The 21,666-nt window shown below is 36.2% G+C and overlaps 1 protein-coding gene and 1 long non-coding RNA gene across 5 annotated transcripts in view; one reads left to right on the top strand and one right to left on the bottom strand.

Annotated features, from left to right (window-relative positions):
* eya2 (EYA transcriptional coactivator and phosphatase 2) overlaps window positions 1–21,666 on the bottom strand; it is a 79,109-nt gene that overhangs the window by 16,726 nt on the left and 40,717 nt on the right. For 3 of the 4 annotated variants that reach the window (XM_082136443.1, XM_082136445.1, XM_082136442.1), the window contains 6 exons: window positions 11,739–11,792; window positions 11,591–11,624; window positions 10,069–10,193; window positions 9,877–9,993; window positions 2,367–2,443; window positions 838–1,018 (listed from right to left, as the gene is read on the bottom strand). In XM_082136443.1, the coding sequence (XP_081992569.1) occupies window positions 838–1,018; window positions 2,367–2,443; window positions 9,877–9,993; window positions 10,069–10,171 (478 nt within the window). In that variant the 5' untranslated portion in view covers window positions 10,172–10,193; window positions 11,591–11,624; window positions 11,739–11,792. The remainder of the gene's footprint in view (window positions 1–837; window positions 1,019–2,366; window positions 2,444–9,876; window positions 9,994–10,068; window positions 10,194–11,590; window positions 11,625–11,738; window positions 11,793–21,666) is intronic. The other variant, XM_082136444.1, reaches the window with a different exon arrangement.
* Window positions 5,806–20,934, top strand: LOC309474221. The gene is made up of 2 exons (XR_014197257.1): window positions 5,806–6,491; window positions 20,149–20,934. It is a non-coding gene; the product is annotated as an uncharacterized lncRNA (long non-coding RNA).

Genomic DNA, 21,666 nt, shown 5'->3' with positions numbered 1-21,666 from the left:
TGACATATTACATACTAAACGTCTTCATACAGTGATATCCAGTAACATTTATACTAATTTGGGACCACAAATGTATTCAGACACTTTGACCTGATCATGTTTTGCTGAAGTGTTTTTTTCTTTAATTGCTAATGTGATCTTTTTACACCACAGACTGAACAAAATGAAGCATTGCTTGGTGATTGGTTGAGCTAAACTGGTATTATCTAATTGTGTAGTTAAATTTAACAGCTGACAGATATTCAACATAATTCATGTGTGAGACAGACTAACAGAAGGACGGACAAAACCAGTGAAACATCAACTGAGTTCTGCTCATATTTTATTACCATTGCCTCAACTAAAGCGAATAAACTGTGATAATGTGAGAAATGTTGAAGGTGTCTGAATACATTTTGGTTTGACTGTACAACCAAATATCTGAATAGCAAAGCAAATGTCAGCAATATTGAATTAAATACTGAAATACATCACGCATAATAATGTCAAATGCAAACTTTTTAAAATGACACGGCATAATTTGGTTGTGTTAATATTTTGTAGTATTTATGTAACATATTGAAACATACTTTGCTTTATGTTCAAATTACATATATAGAGATTATTTTTTTTAAACATATTTTACGTAACTTTTTAATAATATTTGTAATAGTTTTTCCTATATATATTGACCATTATTCTCAAATTTCATATATATAAAGACATAATAAAATAATATATACATTTCATATTTTTTTCCTTACTATGTTTTTAATAGTATTTTCACAAGTATCCCCAATATATAATATAGTACCGGGTATGTTAATCAGCCTCCTCGTTTCTCTCCATAGAGCTCACCTGTGTGGGATTCTGGGCTGTGATTGGTCGATACAGCGGGATGGTCTGTGTGCTGATAGGGTATCGCCGTGGTGATGGCAGAGGGTGTGATGTTGCTGCTGGTGATGTATGGGCTGTTGTAGTGTGTGTTGTAGTATGGAGAATATTGACTTTGGCTGTAGCTGGAATATGTTGAGAAATCCTGATGGAGACAATGACATGAATGAATAATCTCAGACAACTCTATACTACTTTTTATTGGTTTTATGTCTCATTGTTTAATTTAAGTCCATCTAAACCCTACTGTGGCAGTATCTTGGTTCACTGATGGTTGTCTGATTACAAAATTCATAATAACTCCATTTTGGTAATACTTTACAAAATAGTCCCATTGCTTAACATTAGTTAATGCACTAACTAACATTTACATTTAGTCATTTAGCAGACGCTTTTGTCCAAAGCGACTTACAAATTGGGACTAAATTAAGCAAGTCATCGTGAAGAGGCAAAAACAACGCAAGAAGTGCTCAAAATACAATGAGCAATACATTTGTTACAGCATTTATTAATCTTTGTTAATAAAAATACAACTGTTCATTGTTAGTTAATGTCAGCTCAGGTCTATTAATAAATAGTAACTAATGTTGAAATATACAGTAAGTATGATTAATAAATTCTTCAGAAGTACTTTTCATTGATAGTTCATGTTAACATATATAGGGAGACAAAATCTGGATATTAAAGCAGATTTCAGATATTAAAGCAACTTAAAAAATATTTTTGTATTAAGTTTTAAGTTTACTAGTTGGTAGTATTTTTTTACATTTTCATACAACTTTTTTCATAATATTATTAATAGTATTTTAATAAGTATTCCGTATATATTGACCTTTATTTCCAAAATTACATATAGAGAGATAAAGTAAAAAATATTGGATATAGATATTAACGCAGCTATATATATATATATATATATATATATATATATATATGTATGTATGTATATGTATGTATATATATTCCTTAGTATTTTACTTTTTCCTTACTAATGTAAAGTGTTTTCAAAATTGTTTTTAAAGACAAATATCTAAACATTCGAGATACATTGACTTGAGAAGCAAAAAAAGCAAAAAAAAAAAAGCACACAAAAAAAAGATTCAAAACGTTTTGTTTTTCTTCCGAAAAATAAATAAATTATTAAGTTAAAAAATTTACTTAATTCAAAGAGAAAACAAGATAATTTTTTTTCTGGCCCAATTCTTTTTTTAAGCAAAAACTCTTCATTTTGATAAGCAAACAAGTCACGTTGGTTCTCAAGTAAATGTATCTTGATTTAAGAATGTTTAGATATTTGTACTGGAAACAAGACAAAAATCCTTTTTTTTTTTTTTGCATTGATGGCTTCAGTGAAACTGTAAAATACAAAAAAAGAGAGATGATTTTATAATTGTGATATATTGTAGCCATGAGACTCTTCTGGCGAAGGGCACAACAGTATATCACAGGGGTGGTTGTAGTCCATCAGTGAAGGTTCTCCTAAGTTGACCCACCTGCTGTGTGGCACTGAACGGCGTTGAGCCGGTGATGCTGTTTGCACCCTGGAAAATTCCAGAAGAAATGCTGCCGCCTGGAAAAGAAGCACAAAGCTAGTTTAAGAGCGTACTTCGAGCTGACTGTGGTAAAGACTGGCCCTGACGCATCCAACACAAACACAGCGCAGGAAACACGACAGGCAGCGGCTGGTGAAATATAGACACGTTTAAAGCGCTCACAGAAAGTGTGCATGATTTATGACTCTGAGAACAGCTCAGGTGGAGCCGCTATCGGACGTCCAGGGCCGGAATGTCTTTCTCCAGACCCGTCTAAGTTCCCTTTCTTCTGTCTCTTTCCCTTCACATCCACGCTCGTTCTCTTTCTGAAACCGGCCCTAGATAAACGACTCTGTCAAAACAGCACCAAATCTCGGAGGAAGCAAACGAAAGGTCTTCAAAGGGGGGAGGGAGACGTGGGCGAACGCGTTTCTGATTTTCTCCACAGCGGTGAAACGCGAGGACCTTTGGCACCCAGAGAAGGGTTATTTATTTCATGCTACAGCGGGTCTCCTGTTGGAATCCGCCAATAAATCAAACGAGACCGGCGAGATGTAGCGCGAGACGTAGTAACCGCGCTTTCCCAGACCCATTAGAAATCCATCCATTTCACGAGCAGACAATTTTACAGGAAATGATGTCTCGGGGTGCTTATGAATTACAGTAAATCACTATAATACCTAATAGATTACCTGCTATAGCTCTAATAACTCATTGATTATGCTAATTAGACAGACAGGAAGTAGATGTCATGTGACTTTGTGTGTCTCTCTGTCTGTGGCTCACTATTCAGTCCCTCCAGAAAAACGCGGAGTTTTTTTGTGATTGTTGCGGGCAAAAATCCTTGATTATGCGGCAAGATTTCTTAAAAAATGCGATGGAATATGCGGGATATTTATGCAATTTTATGCGATGAAATTGCGGGAACTTGCAAAAATTGCGGGAACTTGCAAAAATTGCGGGAACTTGCAAAAACTGCAGTTTGATGAAAAAGAGAAAAAAAAGTGATTGCCCAACACCAATTACATTAATAGTGTAATAAATTCTTCATTTTAGTTTGAATGGGAAAGACGAGGTGTAGGCTATTCACCCTGCTTAGGGGGATGCGATCAAAGCCTGGAGTGGAGCAAAAGCATGTTCCTCTCTCCACTCTAAGCGTTCTTTTATCACTCCGCTCATGATCCACTCCGGGTTTTCCAGTCCCGCTCACGGAAAAACTGCTCCATGTTCACTCATTTTTAAGAAAGTTACAGAAAACAACTTCTACAAACAATTTTAATTTGCCAACATTTGATAATAATAAATAAAAGTGCATGACGTGCAAATCAGATAACAATCAAGTGCAATATAAACATGTTTTGTCAGGGCATCACTCCCGAACCAGCATCAACACTCCATTTTCAACATCTGCTTAACTTACTCCTTCACACCACAGACACGTCTTTTTGCCTTCTGTGTCTGACGTGATTTAACTTCTCCCCAGTTGTTCCATGAAAACCTGCAAAGCACGGCCTGCGGTGTAAGATACGACCGGATTTTTGTGAAATAGGCCTATCGCGGGGTTTGCAGCTTTTCAATGATGTCGCGTAATTACGTCACTTCACAACGTTCCCATGGCAACAGGGGAAATGGCTGCGCTTGTGTGAAGTAAACCCAACATTTGTCAACTTTCTGCTAAGATATATATGTGACTTTTTGCAACGAAAATGCGGGGATTATGAAATCATGCAAGCCCGCATATTTTGCACGCGGAAATCTGCAATTTATGCGGCAAAAGTGCGGCGTATTTAAAAAAATGCGCCCCCCGCATAAATATGCGGACTTTGGCTGATTATGCATGGAATCATGCGATCGCATAATCGCGTTTTTCTGGAGGGACTGACTATTTGCAGTTGTTCCTTAGCCACACACACACACACACACACACACACACACACACACACACACACACACACACACACACACACACACACACACACACACACACACACACACACACACACACACACACACACACACACACACACACACTCTTATAAGTTTTTGAAAGAAGTCTCTCATTAAGTCTCACCAAGGCTGGATTTATTTGATAAAAAACAGTAAAAATTGTAATATTTTTTTTCCAGGATTTTTTGATTGAATATAAGATTGAATAATGCTATTTATTTTAAATAGAAATCTTTTGTAACACTATATATGTCTTTAATGTCATTTTTGATCAATTTAATGTGCCCTTGCTTAATAAAATATCGATTCATTTCCAATGAAACGATATATTGTGACCGACTGCTTTCAAGCACCGAATGGACAGAAAGCGGTATAGAAGCATATCATAAAAGCAGTTCACGATACATGCACACTATATTTCACGTCTTCAGAAGTCAGATTATGAACAGACTGATATTCGAGTCAATATTCACAGAAAATCTTCCCTGTTCACAGCAGCACTTGAATATCATTTCCACATTTGGCACGTCAAGACATGATGCGGGTAATGAAAACAAACATTTCTGCATGTGCCAACTTTGCGATTTTTAGCGAATAATGATTTAAATTTAGTCTGATAGTCTAACCCCAGTGTTATTTAGTATTATTTCAACAATATTTTAAATGAACTTTTATTTAAAAATATTCATTTTAATTTTAGTTAATATTTTTGTAATTTTGCTGTGTGCTTTTGTCATTTTTATATATTTTTTGTTTATTTTTTACAATTTTCAATTTAGGTTTAATTCATTATTTCAGTTTTAATTCATTTTCATTTATTTCCGGTTAGTCATTTTAGTGCTTCAACTTAAACTTTTTTTAATTAGTTGCAAAGGCAATATTTCTAATACATAGAAATGCTATTCTAATACATTCAAGAAATGCTTTCTAATACATATTTTTTTTAATCTAATACATATTTCAACTTTATTTCATTTCACAAATATTTTTTTTTAAATAGTTTTAGTAGTAATATCATTTAGTAAATTATAATAACCTCACAATAGTCTCCCAAAAAGCTATAATATGGTTTTAGAAAACTTTAGGTTACACTTAATTTTGGGGTTTCATTTTAGACATTCTTTGCAACTACATGTTAACTAACTCTCATTAGAGTATTAGTAAACTGGGTAACACTTTATTTTACAGTGTCCTTGTTACATATGTTACATGTACTTACCATAGTATTAACTGTAAATTACACATAATTACATGCAACAAACCCTCAACCAAACCCTAACCCTATAGTAAGTACATGTAGTTGCTTAATATTACACAGTACCAAAATATAAAATTACACTGTAACAATGACACCTTAAAATAAAGCGTAACCATAATCTGTTGGTAGACTGTAAGGTTTTAGGGTTCAGGTTAGAAGAATACTGTAAGTTGACATGTAGTTGCAAACTTTGGTTACACTTTATTTTAAGGTGTCATTGTTACAGTGTAATTATACATTTAAGTACTGAGTAATATTAATTAACTACATGTACTTACTATAGGGTTAGGATTAGGGGTTGGTTTAGGGTTAGTTGTATGTAATTCTGCATAATTCATAGTTATTATTACAGTAGCTACTACATGTAACATGTTTAACGAACACTGTAAAATAGTACCTAAAGTTACTTATAGTCAATAGAAAGTCTGTTGGTGGAGCAAACTTAATAAAAAAAGTGTTTCCAAACTTAATATAGTACATTTATGTTGCTTTTTTGTCCTTTTAGGATGTTATGTTCATCATATGCTTTCACAGCATGACAAAACAACTTCAGTTTTCTTCAAAGTGCGTGAGTAAAAGATGATGACTAGTAAATGATTCGATTCCTTTAAACCTGAAAACGTGCCTAGTGCCACTTCACCTTTGACCTTGACCGAGAACGGTCAATTTCACACTGCGCTGGCAAAATCAGGACTGCGGGCAGAAGAGGGGTGTGTGACTGCGATCCGACGCTCAGATCCCGTCTGACACACACTCCCACACAAACACACTCCTCCAATGGCCAGCGTGTTGTGGAAGGGAACGGAGAAAGGTTCTGACCTTCTGAGAGAACGAGAGAGACGCCTGACGCCAGAGCCCAGACCGCGGATAATGGGGAACAGGTGTGTGTGTGTGTGTGTGTGTGTGTGTGTGTGTTGGGGGGGTTTGGGATTGACTGTAGATGCTTAAAAATCTGTGTGTGTGTGTTTGTGGGGATTTTGCTAATTATCCAACAAACATAGATGTTCAAAAACGTGTATTTGTTTATAGGCGATATCAGCAAAAATATTATAATGTTCTGGTTGATAATATTTCATATTTGGGTTATTTTCTGCGATAAAGCTGTCTGTTATTTATCTCTTACATCTACTGACATACACTATGGTGGAATAGTGTGGGGACAGAGTTTTTATTTTTTAAGAATTTAATACTTTTATTAAGGACACTTAAAAGTGAGCCTAAAGACACGTATAATGTTACGAAAGAGTTCTGTTTCAAATTAATGCTGTTCTTTTGAACTTTCCATCACAGTTTCCACAGAAATATGAAGCAGCACAATTGTTTTCAACATTATTAATAATCAGAAATGTGTCTTGAGCAGCAAATCATCATATTAGAATGATTTCTGAAGGATCATGTGACACTGAAGACTGGAGTAATGATGCTGAAAATTCAGCTTTGATCACAGGAATAAATTACACTTTTATTATATATTTACATAGAAAACAGCTATTTTAAATTGTAACAATATTTCATAATTTTTGAGAATGACTTCTTTCATAGACATAAAAAAAATCTAACCGACCCCAAACTTTTGAATGGTAGTGTGAAATAAAAATTAAAAATTAAAAAAATATTTTGAACATTTTTATGGAAAAGTCATTCAAAAACTAGATGATAATATTTGTTTTTTAGATTGCAAAGCAAGGCTGGGCCTATCACGAGTATTTTAATTGTTTTCTTTTCAACAGTCATGTAAATTACAACAACAAAAATAAATGAATAATAATTGAAGAATATATATTTTATTCCTAATAAAAAGCTTTTTTTCCAGTAGATGTAATTACATTCTAATTAAAGAACAAGCACTAGTAGGAATGCTTGACACCCTTAGCCAGGGTAACTTAGGCTGTGTTCACACTTGTAGTTCAGTTCGCTTGATTGGTTTGGTCCGGACCACAAAAAGAAAAACAAACATTGAGTCCTGGTCCACTTAGCGTTCACATTGGCATTTTAACTGGACCTAAAGGCATAGGGATATGTTCACAACCTGATTGGTCGGCTTTTATGACATATATTTCGCAATAGAACTTACCGAACATCTAAAACAATGCTGTGTTCTGGGATAAATGAGCTAGCTGTATGTGCGTAGCTACATATGATGGTATTCTGACCAGCTGAGAACTCATGAAGCGCTTATAAAGTGTGTAAAGGAGTCAAAACAGCATCAGGAATCCCTCCGTCACACACACACACACACACACACACACACACACACACACACACACAGATCTGCAGTGAGAAGACGCGGTTCTGATGTCTGTACTGAACTGTGATGGGAAACATCGCCACTATGACGAGAAAAAAACAGGTATATTTCAGCATTCTGTCCTTTTTAGTGTTGCATCTTGTGGCATCCTGTCCTGTTTTTGGTTTGTTTACATGTGTTTGGTCTGCGTTGTGTTCATATTTCATTCGAACCGCACCAGAGTTGTTTAGAGGCGGAGCGAGACTCATCTTTCCAGCTTGTTTAGTGCACACCAGGGTTCAGATCGCAGCGTTCACACTAGGGGTGACCCCGAATAGTCGAAGATTCAATGCTTCGATAGGAGGAGCCTGATTCGACTACCGATCTCACGCTCGAATCTTCGCAGAGGTGTTATGAAACGAGGATCATGCCACTTTGGCTATATGAGGGCGCTCAATGTCTGATTTCACATAGAACTACCGGTTTTCTGTCAATACGTTAATATTCAGCCTATTATGATAATGCTGTATATAAAAATGTGCAAAGAAAGAAGCTTTTAATAAACATTTTTTAACGTGTGTGAATAAATCCAAACACCCCGTGACAGATTTAAGTTTCACTTTCAATCCGTGACCGAGAGAGGAGCGTCTTGGCGGCAAGGATTTAAATCTTTAACAATGTCTGGGATAAGAAAATCTAAAGTGTGGATGTACACCATCAGAAAGGATATTCTCCAAGGCTGGATTTAGCATCAGGAAAACCATGATCGCACTTCTGCCGGCCAACGTTAACAAGTTGGTTTTCCACAGGACATTCTAAAATGCTTAACGTGAAAAAAGCTTTTAAAACGCTTAAAAGGCACTTTAACGTGGCTTAATGTATGTAGGCTACACAGTAACTTACACACTTTATTAAGAAACCATAGGCTACTATGTGCAGATAAGCAGATGAACCCAGAATATGAACGCAATGCGTTCCTCTTATAGTAAAGCGTTTTCATATTTTAATTTAACTATTTTAGGAGATTAAGTCGTTAAACGTTTTTCACGTTACGTGTTTTAGAATGTATTTTATCCACGCGCACAATTTGAAAAGACTCCAACGGACACAGACAGAGTGAAAGACTGGATTTGTTCTCTCGATCAGGTATCGGGTACAAGTGATTTCAAAACTTTTCTGCCGGTTCTAATTTGATTTTTGGATGCTGTGAACATGTTTAGCTAAAAAGACTACGACTCCAGTTTAGCATTTATTGTTGTTTCTGCAGTTAAAAAGACAAAGTAGAAAATTCTGGCTACTATCGTTATTTTAGTCATTTCTTTATTTTAATTTTATTTATTGATCTGTCAGGGTTATCTAATCTAACTATTTGTGGCTTGTGTTTTGAATATATGTTCCCCTGCACTTTAGGCATTTTGCACACATTTGCTCCTCATCTTGTGACTTGATTCTGATTTATTTAGTTTTGTATTTTTATTTATAAGAAAGGTATATTCTGTTCTAATTTAATTCAGTAATTAATTGTTTATTTTTTCGGTGCATCGATGTTGTGCTGTAGGCTGGCCTGCTCGCACAGGTAATTTAGCCGATTTAATTTGATTTGCATGTGAAATGTAAATCCTGTCTGCAGTGTGGCCTTTCTGGAGTTATTTATGTTATTTCTTAGTTTTATTGATCCAAAATGTTTTTATACATTTTCTTCTATATCTTTGTGCGATTTTCTGTACATCGCGGCTTTGAATTGTTAAAGCCCCGCCCCCATACACATGACTCGACTATTAGTCGACTATAGGCAAGACTTGACGATTCTGATTCGACTATGAAAATCCATAGTCGGGGACACCCCTAGTTCACACTTATTCAACTGAACCGCACTAACAGAGCAATCGCACCAGGGTTCGTTTTAATCCAACCAAACATGCCGAATGTGAACACACCCTTATGTTCCACAGATGGGCACATATCATGCTGTGATACTTTATTGCTCAATCCAAGTTCTGAAATACAATATATAGAGAAGATGAGGCAGCGACACTGACCGTGTGTGGAGTAACTGTACAGCGCCTGACTGGGTGGCGTCCCGCCGAAGTTCGACGTGTATCCCAGCAAACTGCTCTGTCCCGGGGAATGACTCAAACCATCTTCTGTTTTAATATCTGATGAGGTGAGAGAAAGAGAGTCAGGCCAGCTGTGATGTGCACTCTGTAGGGTGGTTGTGAAAGGACACTCACTGTAGGACGCCATGCTGTAGCCCTGTGTGTGATGTGTGTATGGTGTGTAAGGGCCCGTCGGCTGTAACGCAGGGCTGTACTGCGTCTGTCCGTAAGCAGCCATGACTGATCTGAGGACAGCTGGTCTGAGAAAACAAAGAGCTGTCGTTAGAGGAACCGAATCTTTACAATAAACAAAGGACATCTTTCTAATGCAATGTTCTCAATCACACACACACACACGCACGCACACACACACACACACACACACACACACACACACACACACACACACACACACACACACACACACACACACACACACACACACACACACACACACACACACACACACACACACACACACACACACACACACACACACACACACACATACACACACACACACATACACAAAATCTCTTATGAGTCTTATGAACTGGTTCTTTTTAATGGATTTTATCAGAAAGACTCTACCGCAAGTGTTATTTTACTAATATTGAGACACTAATATAGATTTTATTTTTGTATAATGTTTTATTAATTTTGTTGTGTGGTTTTGCAATTTTTATTATAGTTTTAATTTTTTTTTATTCCAGTTTTAGTTGTTTTAGTACATCAAGTTGAACTAAATGAAAAGCTCAAATAAAATAATTTTTATATTTTATTTAATTTGTAGTAAAAAAAAAATGTATAGCTTTAGTTAACTATAATAACCCTTACTCAAACTCTATTTCTAAAATTACTAAAAGAAAATAATTGTTCATGTAATTGGATAATTGAATCATTAATGGAATCCAATCTGTGAACAAGTGAATCATATGAGCCGATTTGAAGTTGATTCATGATCAATTAATAAAAAAAGAACCATTTCACGAGAGTCATTTGTTTATGAATCGGACTTAAAACAAACAAACTTTGCTTTCTGTTCAAATCCATCTTAAAAGTTTGTTAGCAATTCTTCAAAAGTACTAAACACATCATTAATGGAACCGTTAAAGAATCGGAATCATTAAGTGGAATCCAATTCAAGAGCAAATGACTCTTATGAGCAGGTTGTTTTTTTTAATGAATCAAATGTATGAATTAGTCTCAAACTCATGAGTTATCAATTCTTAAAAAAGTGCTAAAAGAATCATTAATCAAATCATTAAGGAAAACAAATCATCAAGTGGAATCTTATTCAGGAAAGAAAGGCTCTTATGAGCTGGTTCTTTTTTAATGAACTGGATAAAATAAGTCTTTCAAAATTATTCCATTATTGTGGAACCGTAATCATTAAGTGGATTTAAAATAAATAAATAAATAATAATTAGTCTACATTGCTGAATTAAAATTCACCAACAGAACTCTCCACATATCTGTACAACTATATGTCATTTGTCACCTTGCAATGAATGAATTTGCACAAACATTTATTCTTCTCATGAAATAAATGCCAATGGGGTTAAAAAAAATCAACTTAATTCAAGGTTAAAACAATTTTTGCTTCTAAAGTAAATGCATCTTGAGGATGATGATTTGTGCAGTGTTCATCACTCACATGGCCTAAAATGGATGTGTAGCTCGAGTGGCTCCTGCATGTGAACAAAAGAAACATGTTAAACATGTAATATCTGAATCAGCATGAATGCTCTAGTCTAGAGGAAGTTCATTAAATCCAAACTGTGAAGTGTGAAGTTCATCCCGACCTGTCTCTGTCTGTCGCTGTACTTCCGCCTGCACACGTTCAGCTGTCAGCTCTCCTGAAAAATGACAGACCTGTTTGTTAGGAATACGTGACCTAAAAAGCACATCGGGCTTCGGTCCAACAGCACGCATCTCGAAAGTAAAATATGAAGAAGTGCCCAGAACACAAAAAATGCACAAAGCGCAATTCATGTCTAATCGTGCCTTACACACACACACACACACACACACACACACACACACACACACACACACACACACACACACACACACACACACACACACACACACACACACACACACACACACACACACACACACACACAAAAAGAGGTGAACGGACAGTATTTCTCAATGGCGAGACACCTGCGGTTTCCAAAAACACACATAATTAGAATTCTGCGATACAGACAACAGTGAAACGCTTGTTTGTATAAACCGGCTCGGTAGGACTGTGTTCCTGGAACAGAACAATGCCTAACCTGCTTTCTGAACCTGGCATAATTCGGCATAATAAACCGCAGGCAGCACGACGTGGCAGAAGTTCAGGACGGGGGGAAAACCAATGGTTGTTCTCGTACCTGAAATGTAAGAAATGCAACTGTCCCTGTTCTGTACTGGTGTAGTAAGGTGTGGTAAATGTATGTGGGTATAGTTTGCATGAATACAAATGAGAGGAGATACGGGTGAAACACGGCAATAACCTTGGTTGACATGTTTGTTGACCTTTTTTTTTTTTTTTTATCATCTCTTTCACGTTTCAAATGTGTCTAGTCATCTCACCTTTATTTACACAGCGCTTTATACAAAACAGATTGTTTCAAAGAAGCTTCACGGGAGAATAACAGGATAAATGATGCAAACTTCATCAAATACGAGACAAATTCAAATTCTGCTGAAACGCAGCTCAAAAAAAAAAAAAAAGACAATAGTAAAACTATTCAGTTTAGCGTTGATTCAGTTGTTTTGTGGAAAGTGCATCAATTCTGAAATGAGTTCAATTGAGCTATCTCTACAGAAGATAATAGTATTCAGCTCAGTTTAGTTTAGTGGAGTCTTTATCTGAGACCTTAGAAGAAAACCTTGGACACAAATGAGACAGAGCTATAAAATGAAAATGGATTGCAGCTCAGATCATTTGATGAGAAATGTTTGCGATCTCTGACTTTTGATTGCGATATGACTCCAACTTCCCATTGGAAACGCGTCAAGACAAGACAAGAAAACCGTGCTTGTATTTAAGTAAAGTCTAGTTCTCTCGGATCATCGGATCTTATTTGGTTAACGTTTGGTAAAACTACTGCGGTACCAGAATAAATATCTCATGACGCCAAGACCTGGTTCCACATCTTAGATTAAGACACGCGCTTGCGTAAGGTCGAGTCTGACTGAATAGAAGCACAAAGATGTTGTCTTCCTCTAAACGTCGTCCCTCAGGGCTCCTCCATCTGTCAGACACAGCTGCTGTCAGGAGCAAAGATGGAATAACACCTAAAACGAGAGCTTTCATGCGATCACGCAAGAGTGGGCATGTGCATGTGTGATTTACATCCAAGCTGAACTCTAACACACATCGAGATCTTCTTTTGATTAATCTGACAGTTCAGACTGAGCGAGGTGAGCGATGTTTGGCGTCTGCGGTCGGGGCGGCACCCAGCAAATGTTTAAAACAAACAAAGACAATCTCTCGCTACAGCTCACTCTGTTTTCTCAGTAAACAGTTGCGACACTACAGTACGGCGCGCTTAAGATTGAAAAAAACATATCATGTGACTGTTATAACGATAGTAAAGCTGCATTAATTAAAGTGAAACTTTTTACCCCTTAAAGGGGTGGTATAACGCACTTTCCCCAGAGTGTGTATATAAAGTTTTAGCTCAAAATATCCCACAGATATTTTTATATAGCATGTTAAAATTGTCCATTTTTGAGGGTGAGCAAAAACGCACTGTTTTGTGTCTGTTCCTTTAAATGCAAATGAGCTGCTGCTCCTGGCACAGGGGGCGGAGCTTCAACAGCTTGCACTCACACAGACATGCACTGAAAATTTCAAAAACTTTCAGCCTTTTATGTTCAAACCGAAGTCAGACAATGATGGAGAGACTCAAGAAGAAGTGACAACATATAGAAAGCAACAGGACATTTCTGAATGGTTAGTTGATGAATTTATGTAGCTTATCTGTGGTTATCTTCTAGTCATTGATTATTCTGTCTTGATAATCTATAAATCTTGTTCCGGGGGCGGGGTTTATGTAAATTTTAGGGTTGGTGATGTCACTAACCCGGGAGGAATGTGGTGTAGTCTCTACCAGCCGTTTGTTGTAGTCCTTAAAAAGCGATTTCTCTAAAAGCAAATATCTCCCTTTGCTTTGAACTTCGAGCGTTGTAACTTTGCAGATGTTGTTTATGCTCAAACAGCAACATTACACACTAACTAAAGTTAGAAAAGTCAAATCATAATCAACCACCCCTTTAAGAAATGGATGGTAATTTTGGATGATCATGTGATGGTATTTGATCGATTTGAGCTTTTCAGTGGCTGATAAGTTACGATTTATCTAAAAAGTCAACATAATACCAGTATATACACACTAAAAATGAGATGCATGCAAACTTGCTGAAATGAAAAGAAATCTTATTGTACACATTTACTTGTGATACAAAATCGTTTAAAAGGCCTGGCTGATCAATCCAAAACGGTCAAATATTAGGTAATTGTATTTCTACAAATGTATCATAAACCAAACAGTTTCCACCAACATTATTAAGTCTAAGACCACTATTGATTGTCCTAGAAAGAAAAAAAGGTGCATGTTTAATTTTCTTAAAGATGGGCATTGACCATTTCACATCAATAGTTTTCTGTTTTTTATATGCTATGTTTAGACATGTCACTGTATGCAAACTTCTACATATATATTGATTTTATGTAAACATGAACAAGATTCGAGAGCTAATCGTACTTGAGAAATAGTGCATGAGTTACATTGACAGACTTTTTATGATTTTATTTCTTCTACACTATAATTATAAAAGAAGGCAGCAACATAAACCAGTGTTGATTGTTAAAATTAAAACGATTAAAATGATATTAGATGAAAAATTTCAACTTAAACGAAAATGAGAGATTTCACCTTGGAAACTACCAAAAATATAGTAAAAGTCAAATATCTAAAAATAAATAAATAAATCATTAAAATGACAAAAGCACAACAAATTACTAAAGCTTGAAAACTGAAAACATAGAAAATAAAAGATAATTGAAAATACTAATAAATACTGTATTTAAATAATACTAAAATGGTACAAATATTATGCTAAATAACTAATTTTGTGTCTCACAAAAAAAAACCATGATTTTCTAACAACAACATGAGGGTGAGTAGATGATCCCTTGATTCTGATATAAACAGGCTCTCGGACATTTGTGCTTGTTTTCAGAAAACAGAAGGAGCCGTCCTGCGGGTCAGAGACGCAGCGGTTCACACTGGTGTTTCATCACACCTGCTCTGCTGACGCACCACTCCTAACAAAACCTTTCCCAAGAAAACAAACGTGGCTAGAGAGAGAGAGAGAGAGAGAGAGAGAGAGACGGCTGACACGGGCCGCCCAGTGCAGTCCTGACTTCCTCCCAGAGTTCCTGTGATGCGCAGTGTGTTTCCTGGTATGAGTGTGTCCCGGAGTGAGAGGGCATGGGAAAGAACGCTCAACCCCCGTTCACAGTGGTAAACTGAGCTAAAACAAACCCCGGACGGGGCACGACGCTTCACCTGGCCTCGCCGCTGTTCTGCTAGCGCTGGCGTCTTTCACGGCTATCGTATTCCACACAACGCCTTACATCATACATCACGTGGTCTATCTCTCTTTTTACCCAGCATGAACGTGGTCGCCAAACTTAACCAGTTGACGAACACTCGTCACAAGATGAAGCCCTCAATAGTGGCGGCCCTGGAAGTATTTCCCCGTAGAGATTTTTAAAAGTCTTTTTGAAAGAGTTAAGAACCAAGTGAAACACAAACTTTGATTCGAAGCAGAAAAGTATTTGAACATCATACAAAAACACCTTTAATAAGGGAAAGAACTACAATCCCATGAAGCATTGCACATGACAATCAAAAAAAAAAAAAAAATGGAGAAATAAACTTTTTTTTTTAAAGATTCACACATTTCAATTAATAGTAAAATTCCATCAAATTGAATTGAATAGTCCTTACAATTTCTTAATTGAATAATTGAACAATCCTTAATCAATTATTCAATTAAAATGTGAAAGAATTATTCAATTCTTTTGATGGAACTTTACTATTATTTGAAATGAGTAAATCTTAATAAAAAAAAGGCTTAACATTTTTTGTGTAAAAACTATTGATTTAAAGATGTTGATTATGTATATAGGAACGGTATATTTTAAGTTTATTGCAAAATATGCACATAAATAATGAAATAAATATATATTGAGATTATATATTAACGTTAAATTAAAGCTGAAATAAACAAACTTAAAAAGCTTAAACGAAAATGAAAAATTTTGCCCTGGCAAATGAAATAAAATAATTTTAAGTTGAAGCACTAAAATGATTCAGACTAAGACTGACATAAAAATTAAGTTAAATAGATATATTTTTTAATAAAATTAACAAAAACACGAAAAAATTACTTAAACATGAAAAAAATACTAAAACTTAAAGATATACAAATAAATGCGATTCACAATATCAAATACTATAATAGATTATAAACAATACTGGTGTCAACATAATGCTAAATAACTTTGTCTCAGAAAAAAACAACATGATTTTCTAATATGTATACAAATATCTAAGTAGTGTAGAGAGACTGACTGGATTACATTCGCAGTGCTTTACATCAGTGGGCGGAGCTAAAGAGTTCTCTGATTCTCTGATTGGTGGAGATATGTCTGCAGAATCATGGGTAATGTAGTTTTCCACCAGGAATCTCACTGTTAAACAATTATTTTAGAAATAAGTTGAAATAGGGGCTGACGACTAACAAAAGCATATAGCATTGATTAACAGCCTAGTAGGTTAATAATTTATCGTTAAAAATCTATTTCCCTGTGGAGAAAATGAACGAGTTTTTACTTCCAGAACCTACTGTTGCTCTATACCCTGGATCTCCTGACAGGAGCATTATGACGGGGTTAAGAGAGCAGGTCGGCTGTCTTTGAAACAAATCATGAGCCGTAGCTTTGCCATATGGCTGTCTGATCTATAGCGAGCTCTCCAACCCCGAACAGTCGTCTCAAGCGTTCAATCAAAGCCACCAAACTGCTCTCTGGCCGGTAGCTGAGGGCTATGTCCCATATGGCGCGGGTGACCGCTGCATCGCCTGAAGGGAAACCGCAAGACACTGTGACCTCGCTCAAACAATGCAGCACTTCTGTAGCCCTCGTGTTTCCACCGTGAGTCCAGACAGACCGCGAGCAGCATCTGCCCTTTCATTTCCTCCAGACTCAACGGGACAGGTATTCCTGCTACAAAACCGGAGGACTGCTTGAACATGGACCCTTTTCACATTTACAGGGTTCCAAGACGCCGTTGGGTAAACTTCTGTAGCGGTGCACGGAAACTACAACAGATATCATTTCTGCGTTCCCAAAAGCAAAAGAAAAAATCCACGACAGCATTTCTAGGACTTTACAAAAAAGGGGAAAAAAAATTAACTGGGAGATTGATTACAGTGAGCAGAAGAGAGAAAGATGGCAAATTTGCAAAATCTCCCTCAGCTGTTGTATTAGAAACACCCGTACAGCAACGTTAACAATCTGTAACTTAATATTAATTAAGTGTGTATTCAACATGGACAATACAGAATAACATTACTGTACAGTATTGAGCAACAGATGCTCTATATATACAGCATGATCTGCACACGTTTCCTTATATATATATATTTATATAAATAATGTGCATTGCATATTAAAAAAATGTAGTTAGATTTACAATGTTGTGAACTGTGAAAACATGCCATCAGTCTATGAAAGGTATGTTTCCTTGCTCATTAAGGCATTTCATTTAGGCTAAGACAACCTTCCACATTTTTTTTAAATTTTTTTTTAAGGTTGAAGTCAAAGTGTGTCATTTTCGCCATTCTTTCCTGTGTCCCAGTTTAATATTCAGATTAAACATTGAGAAATGCATGTGTTTTGTGGGACAGTTTAAAATCAAACCTACAATAGAGACACACAATACACCCCATTAATATTTGAACATATTATGTGTCTTTTATTGTGCAACATCATTTTTCACAATAAAAGCTCAACAAGTTTTTCTATAAGTTTTTCTTTTGCATTCAAAATTGAAACTTTTCTGCTGATTGGCTAAGAGTTTGCATGTATGCGTATATATTTTGCAAATCAAAGTTTTAATCTCAATGCCTGAGCTCAACAGTTGCTGATAAATGCCTTGATAACACAAAGTGCTGTAAATGCAGTGGAAACAGACCAACATTCATCAGGAACTACCGAGCACTTGTTTTTCCTGTACATTCTCACGATGCGACAACTGAAATCAACTTATTCACAGATTACCGTTGAGACTACGTTATAGTTCAAAGATACACTTGACATTAGGTAAATATTCTTATCTGAACGTCAAACTTACTCTAGCTTGTGTTGAACTTGAGGGCACTTGCTGTGCACGCTTTGGGAGTATTTCAACTGATGCACTAAATGTTGTTTTCCATCTGAAACACACACACACACACACTGAACAGCCCATCTACGGCCACTTGCCTTCGGGCTCGAGCCTGTCTGCAGCCTTTGAACTCAGACTGTCGTAAATAAAGCCGTCCGGCCACACGCGTCTGCTCTTTAGCTCACTAATGGAGCGATGGGGGGGGGGGGTATAACAGCCTAGTAATGGTCTCTTGAGATGCAGCGGCGCTTACATCACTGTCCCGGGATTTCATCAATGCTGGAGCGCAGCAGAGCATGGGAACCCTGATAAGTGTTGCACGGACACAATGAAGATATATGCGCAATGATGTCATGTACGTTATTGACGTAAGCGGGCCAAATCCATGATAATGGTAAAGGTATCAATCACGAGAGATATAGTTATTTTTGCTGGGAACTAAAAATGGTTTATGTGTTACGTAACCATATGGTAAGCCCCTATTTTTGGAAAATCTAATAAATTAAAAAATTGTATAAATGAAAGGCACTTTGATTATTTTCTTCTTATTTGGAACTTGATGGACGCAAACCAAAAGATAAGATTATTCTAAACAAATGAAGTCTGACATCAGTGCAAAAACAGCTTCACGTTACGTAACACAAAATGTGGCTCCAAACAGTCAAACTAATATTATAAAGCAGCTGTTTTTTTTCCCCCTCCCTTTGGTTTACTCCATATTTATGTAAATATATCTATCACTGTATAGCAGAATCCGTTGCACAATAAAACCATCGTGCCATTCCATGTTAAAACTGAAACATTTCTTTCTTTGTAAAAGAAAAAAACATTTTTCCTTGCTGAGTGGAAAAGTTGCATGCTTACTTATTTTTGCAAACTTTCCAAGTTCCTCAGTCATGACAATACTTGTCCAGAAAATACAGTTACACTTTATTTGTAAGGTGTCATTGTTACAGTGTAATTATATATTTAATTACTGAGTAATATTAAGCAACTACATGTACTTACTATAGGGTTAGGATTAGGATTAGGGTTTGGTTGAGGGATAGTTGCATGTAATTATCCATAATTCATAGTTATTACTACAGTAACTACTACATGTAACACGTTTAACGAACACTGTAAAATAAGGATTTGGTAGGATTAGGATTTGGTTAGTTGCATGTAATTATGCATAATTTACTGTTATAACTGTAAGTACTATGGTAAGTACATGTAACATATGTAACAAGGACACTGTAAAATAAAGTGTTACCCTTTATTTTACAGTGTAATTATATATTTAAGTACTGAGTACTTTGAGTACTACATGTACTTACTATAGGGTTAGGGTTAGAATTTGGTTGAGGGTTAGTTGCATGTAATTATGCAAAATTTACTGTTAATACTATGGTAAGTACATGTAACATATGTAACAAGGACACTTTAAAATGTGTTACCCTTTATTTTAAGCGGACATAGTTACATTGTACTTTAAGTACTGAATAATACTAATTAACTACATGCACTAACTATAGAGTTACTGTTAGGGTTTGGTTTAGGGTTAGTTACTTGTAATAATGCATAATTTACTGTTACTATAGTAAGTACATAACGTGTAACTACGTCACCTTAAAATAAAGTGTTACCGAAAAACGGTATGTGTAAAACGGATTAGCACACACAAAATACAGTGTGGAAAATCCATATATTTACATATATTATTCAAACTGAATAATTTCTAAATAATTGTATTCTTTTCCTCTTTGCCTTTCAGCCAGAAACATGACGATACTTGTTTGTCCAGGAAATACTGCAAAGAGAAGTGTAAAACGGATTAGCGCGGACAACGGAAAGGCCTCCTCTCTCGGAGTAACACCAAGCTATCAGTTTCCCCATCCTGCAGATAGACTTTTAATTTATGGGCTTCTGTTATTAAAAAGCCCAGCCCGAGCTCGGCCGCGTGTTCCTGGCCACCGTGTGTGTGTGTGTGTGTAACACTAACCGCCTGCCATGGTGGGCTCTGCTTTCCACATGACAGCTTCCAACAGGAGAAAGCCACCTTTCATGCCAGCTTGTATGGAAGGATCGCCTCTCCCACCCAAAAAAAAGCCCCGACTTATGTGTAATCGACCCCCTTCGTTCAGACATTCGCCCCATCGGTTCCCAATTCCTCATCCTACCCATCCCCCCCATCTCTACTGCCGGGTCTGCCGGACCCTTCACCCCTGGAGCGCTGCCCCGAGACGTGGGTCATGGATGGGGACAGCTGGTGGACCTCCCAGAATCATTCTTATGAGGGACTCAGTTCCCAGGTAACACATCTGGCCTGTTGTAGTGTCGGGATCACACACTGCATTAAAACCACTCGAGCTGCGAGCTTTCAGCGCATGCAAATCACACGCACAACCAAAGAGAACTGAGCAATGCAACCATTCTGCAATAACATTTCACTGACTACCCGTGTGCTTACTTGCATTCAACGTGCACTTACTTCAAATGTTAAAAGTACTTTCTTAAAAACTACTTGCAGATGATATTAATAAAAAAAAAAGTTTCATGACTGTTGTTAAAAAAGTGCACTTTGTAATCAATCTTTTTTCATGCTTTGATGCGCAGACATATTTTGATGTGTTAATTAATTACACTAAAACACATGTAAAGTACTTGATTTTAATTGTTTAAAGTTAATAACATGTAAAGTTTAAAAGCACATTTTAAATGCACTAAATTGCAACTTCATCATTCATCATACAGATATATTTAAATGCATGACATAAAAGTTTCATTAGTATGACATTAAAGTATATTTAAATGTACCGAAAATGCTTTAAGCAGTATACTTTAAGCATATTAAAAAAGACAATAGAAGTAATAATGAATTTACATATAAAGATGTACTAATTAAGTGTGTCAAAAAAAGCACTAATTGCATTTAATAGAAATTTAAATTATAATGCAATTTTATTTAATTAAAATAACATGTATTTAAGTATCTGAAAACATTACATTCAGTTTGCTCTTTTAATGTATATTATTACTTATTTTAAACATATAGCTAAAGTGTTCTTCTTCACAAGGGTATAATCATATTTTATTATTTTAGGCTTGCAAACATGGTTTTCATTCAGTGTGGAAGCTAGATTTTTTCGGAAGAAATCGTGAGTGTTGATGCCAGGGTTTTGCTATGCAGTTGCTACGTTTTTTTTGTTGCTTATTAGCTCAAGTCTCTAATGATATTCAGAAGCTAGTTTTATCATCCAGTCATCAGCTTGAATGCTTAGAAAAGTAACCG

Source organism: Leuciscus leuciscus (assembly GCF_965113295.1).
Source record: "Leuciscus leuciscus genome assembly, chromosome: 14".
NCBI lineage: Eukaryota > Metazoa > Chordata > Actinopteri > Cypriniformes > Leuciscidae > Leuciscus > Leuciscus leuciscus.
The sequence above is the reverse complement of the archived record's forward strand: the minus strand, read 5'-3'. Positions and strand labels throughout refer to the sequence as shown.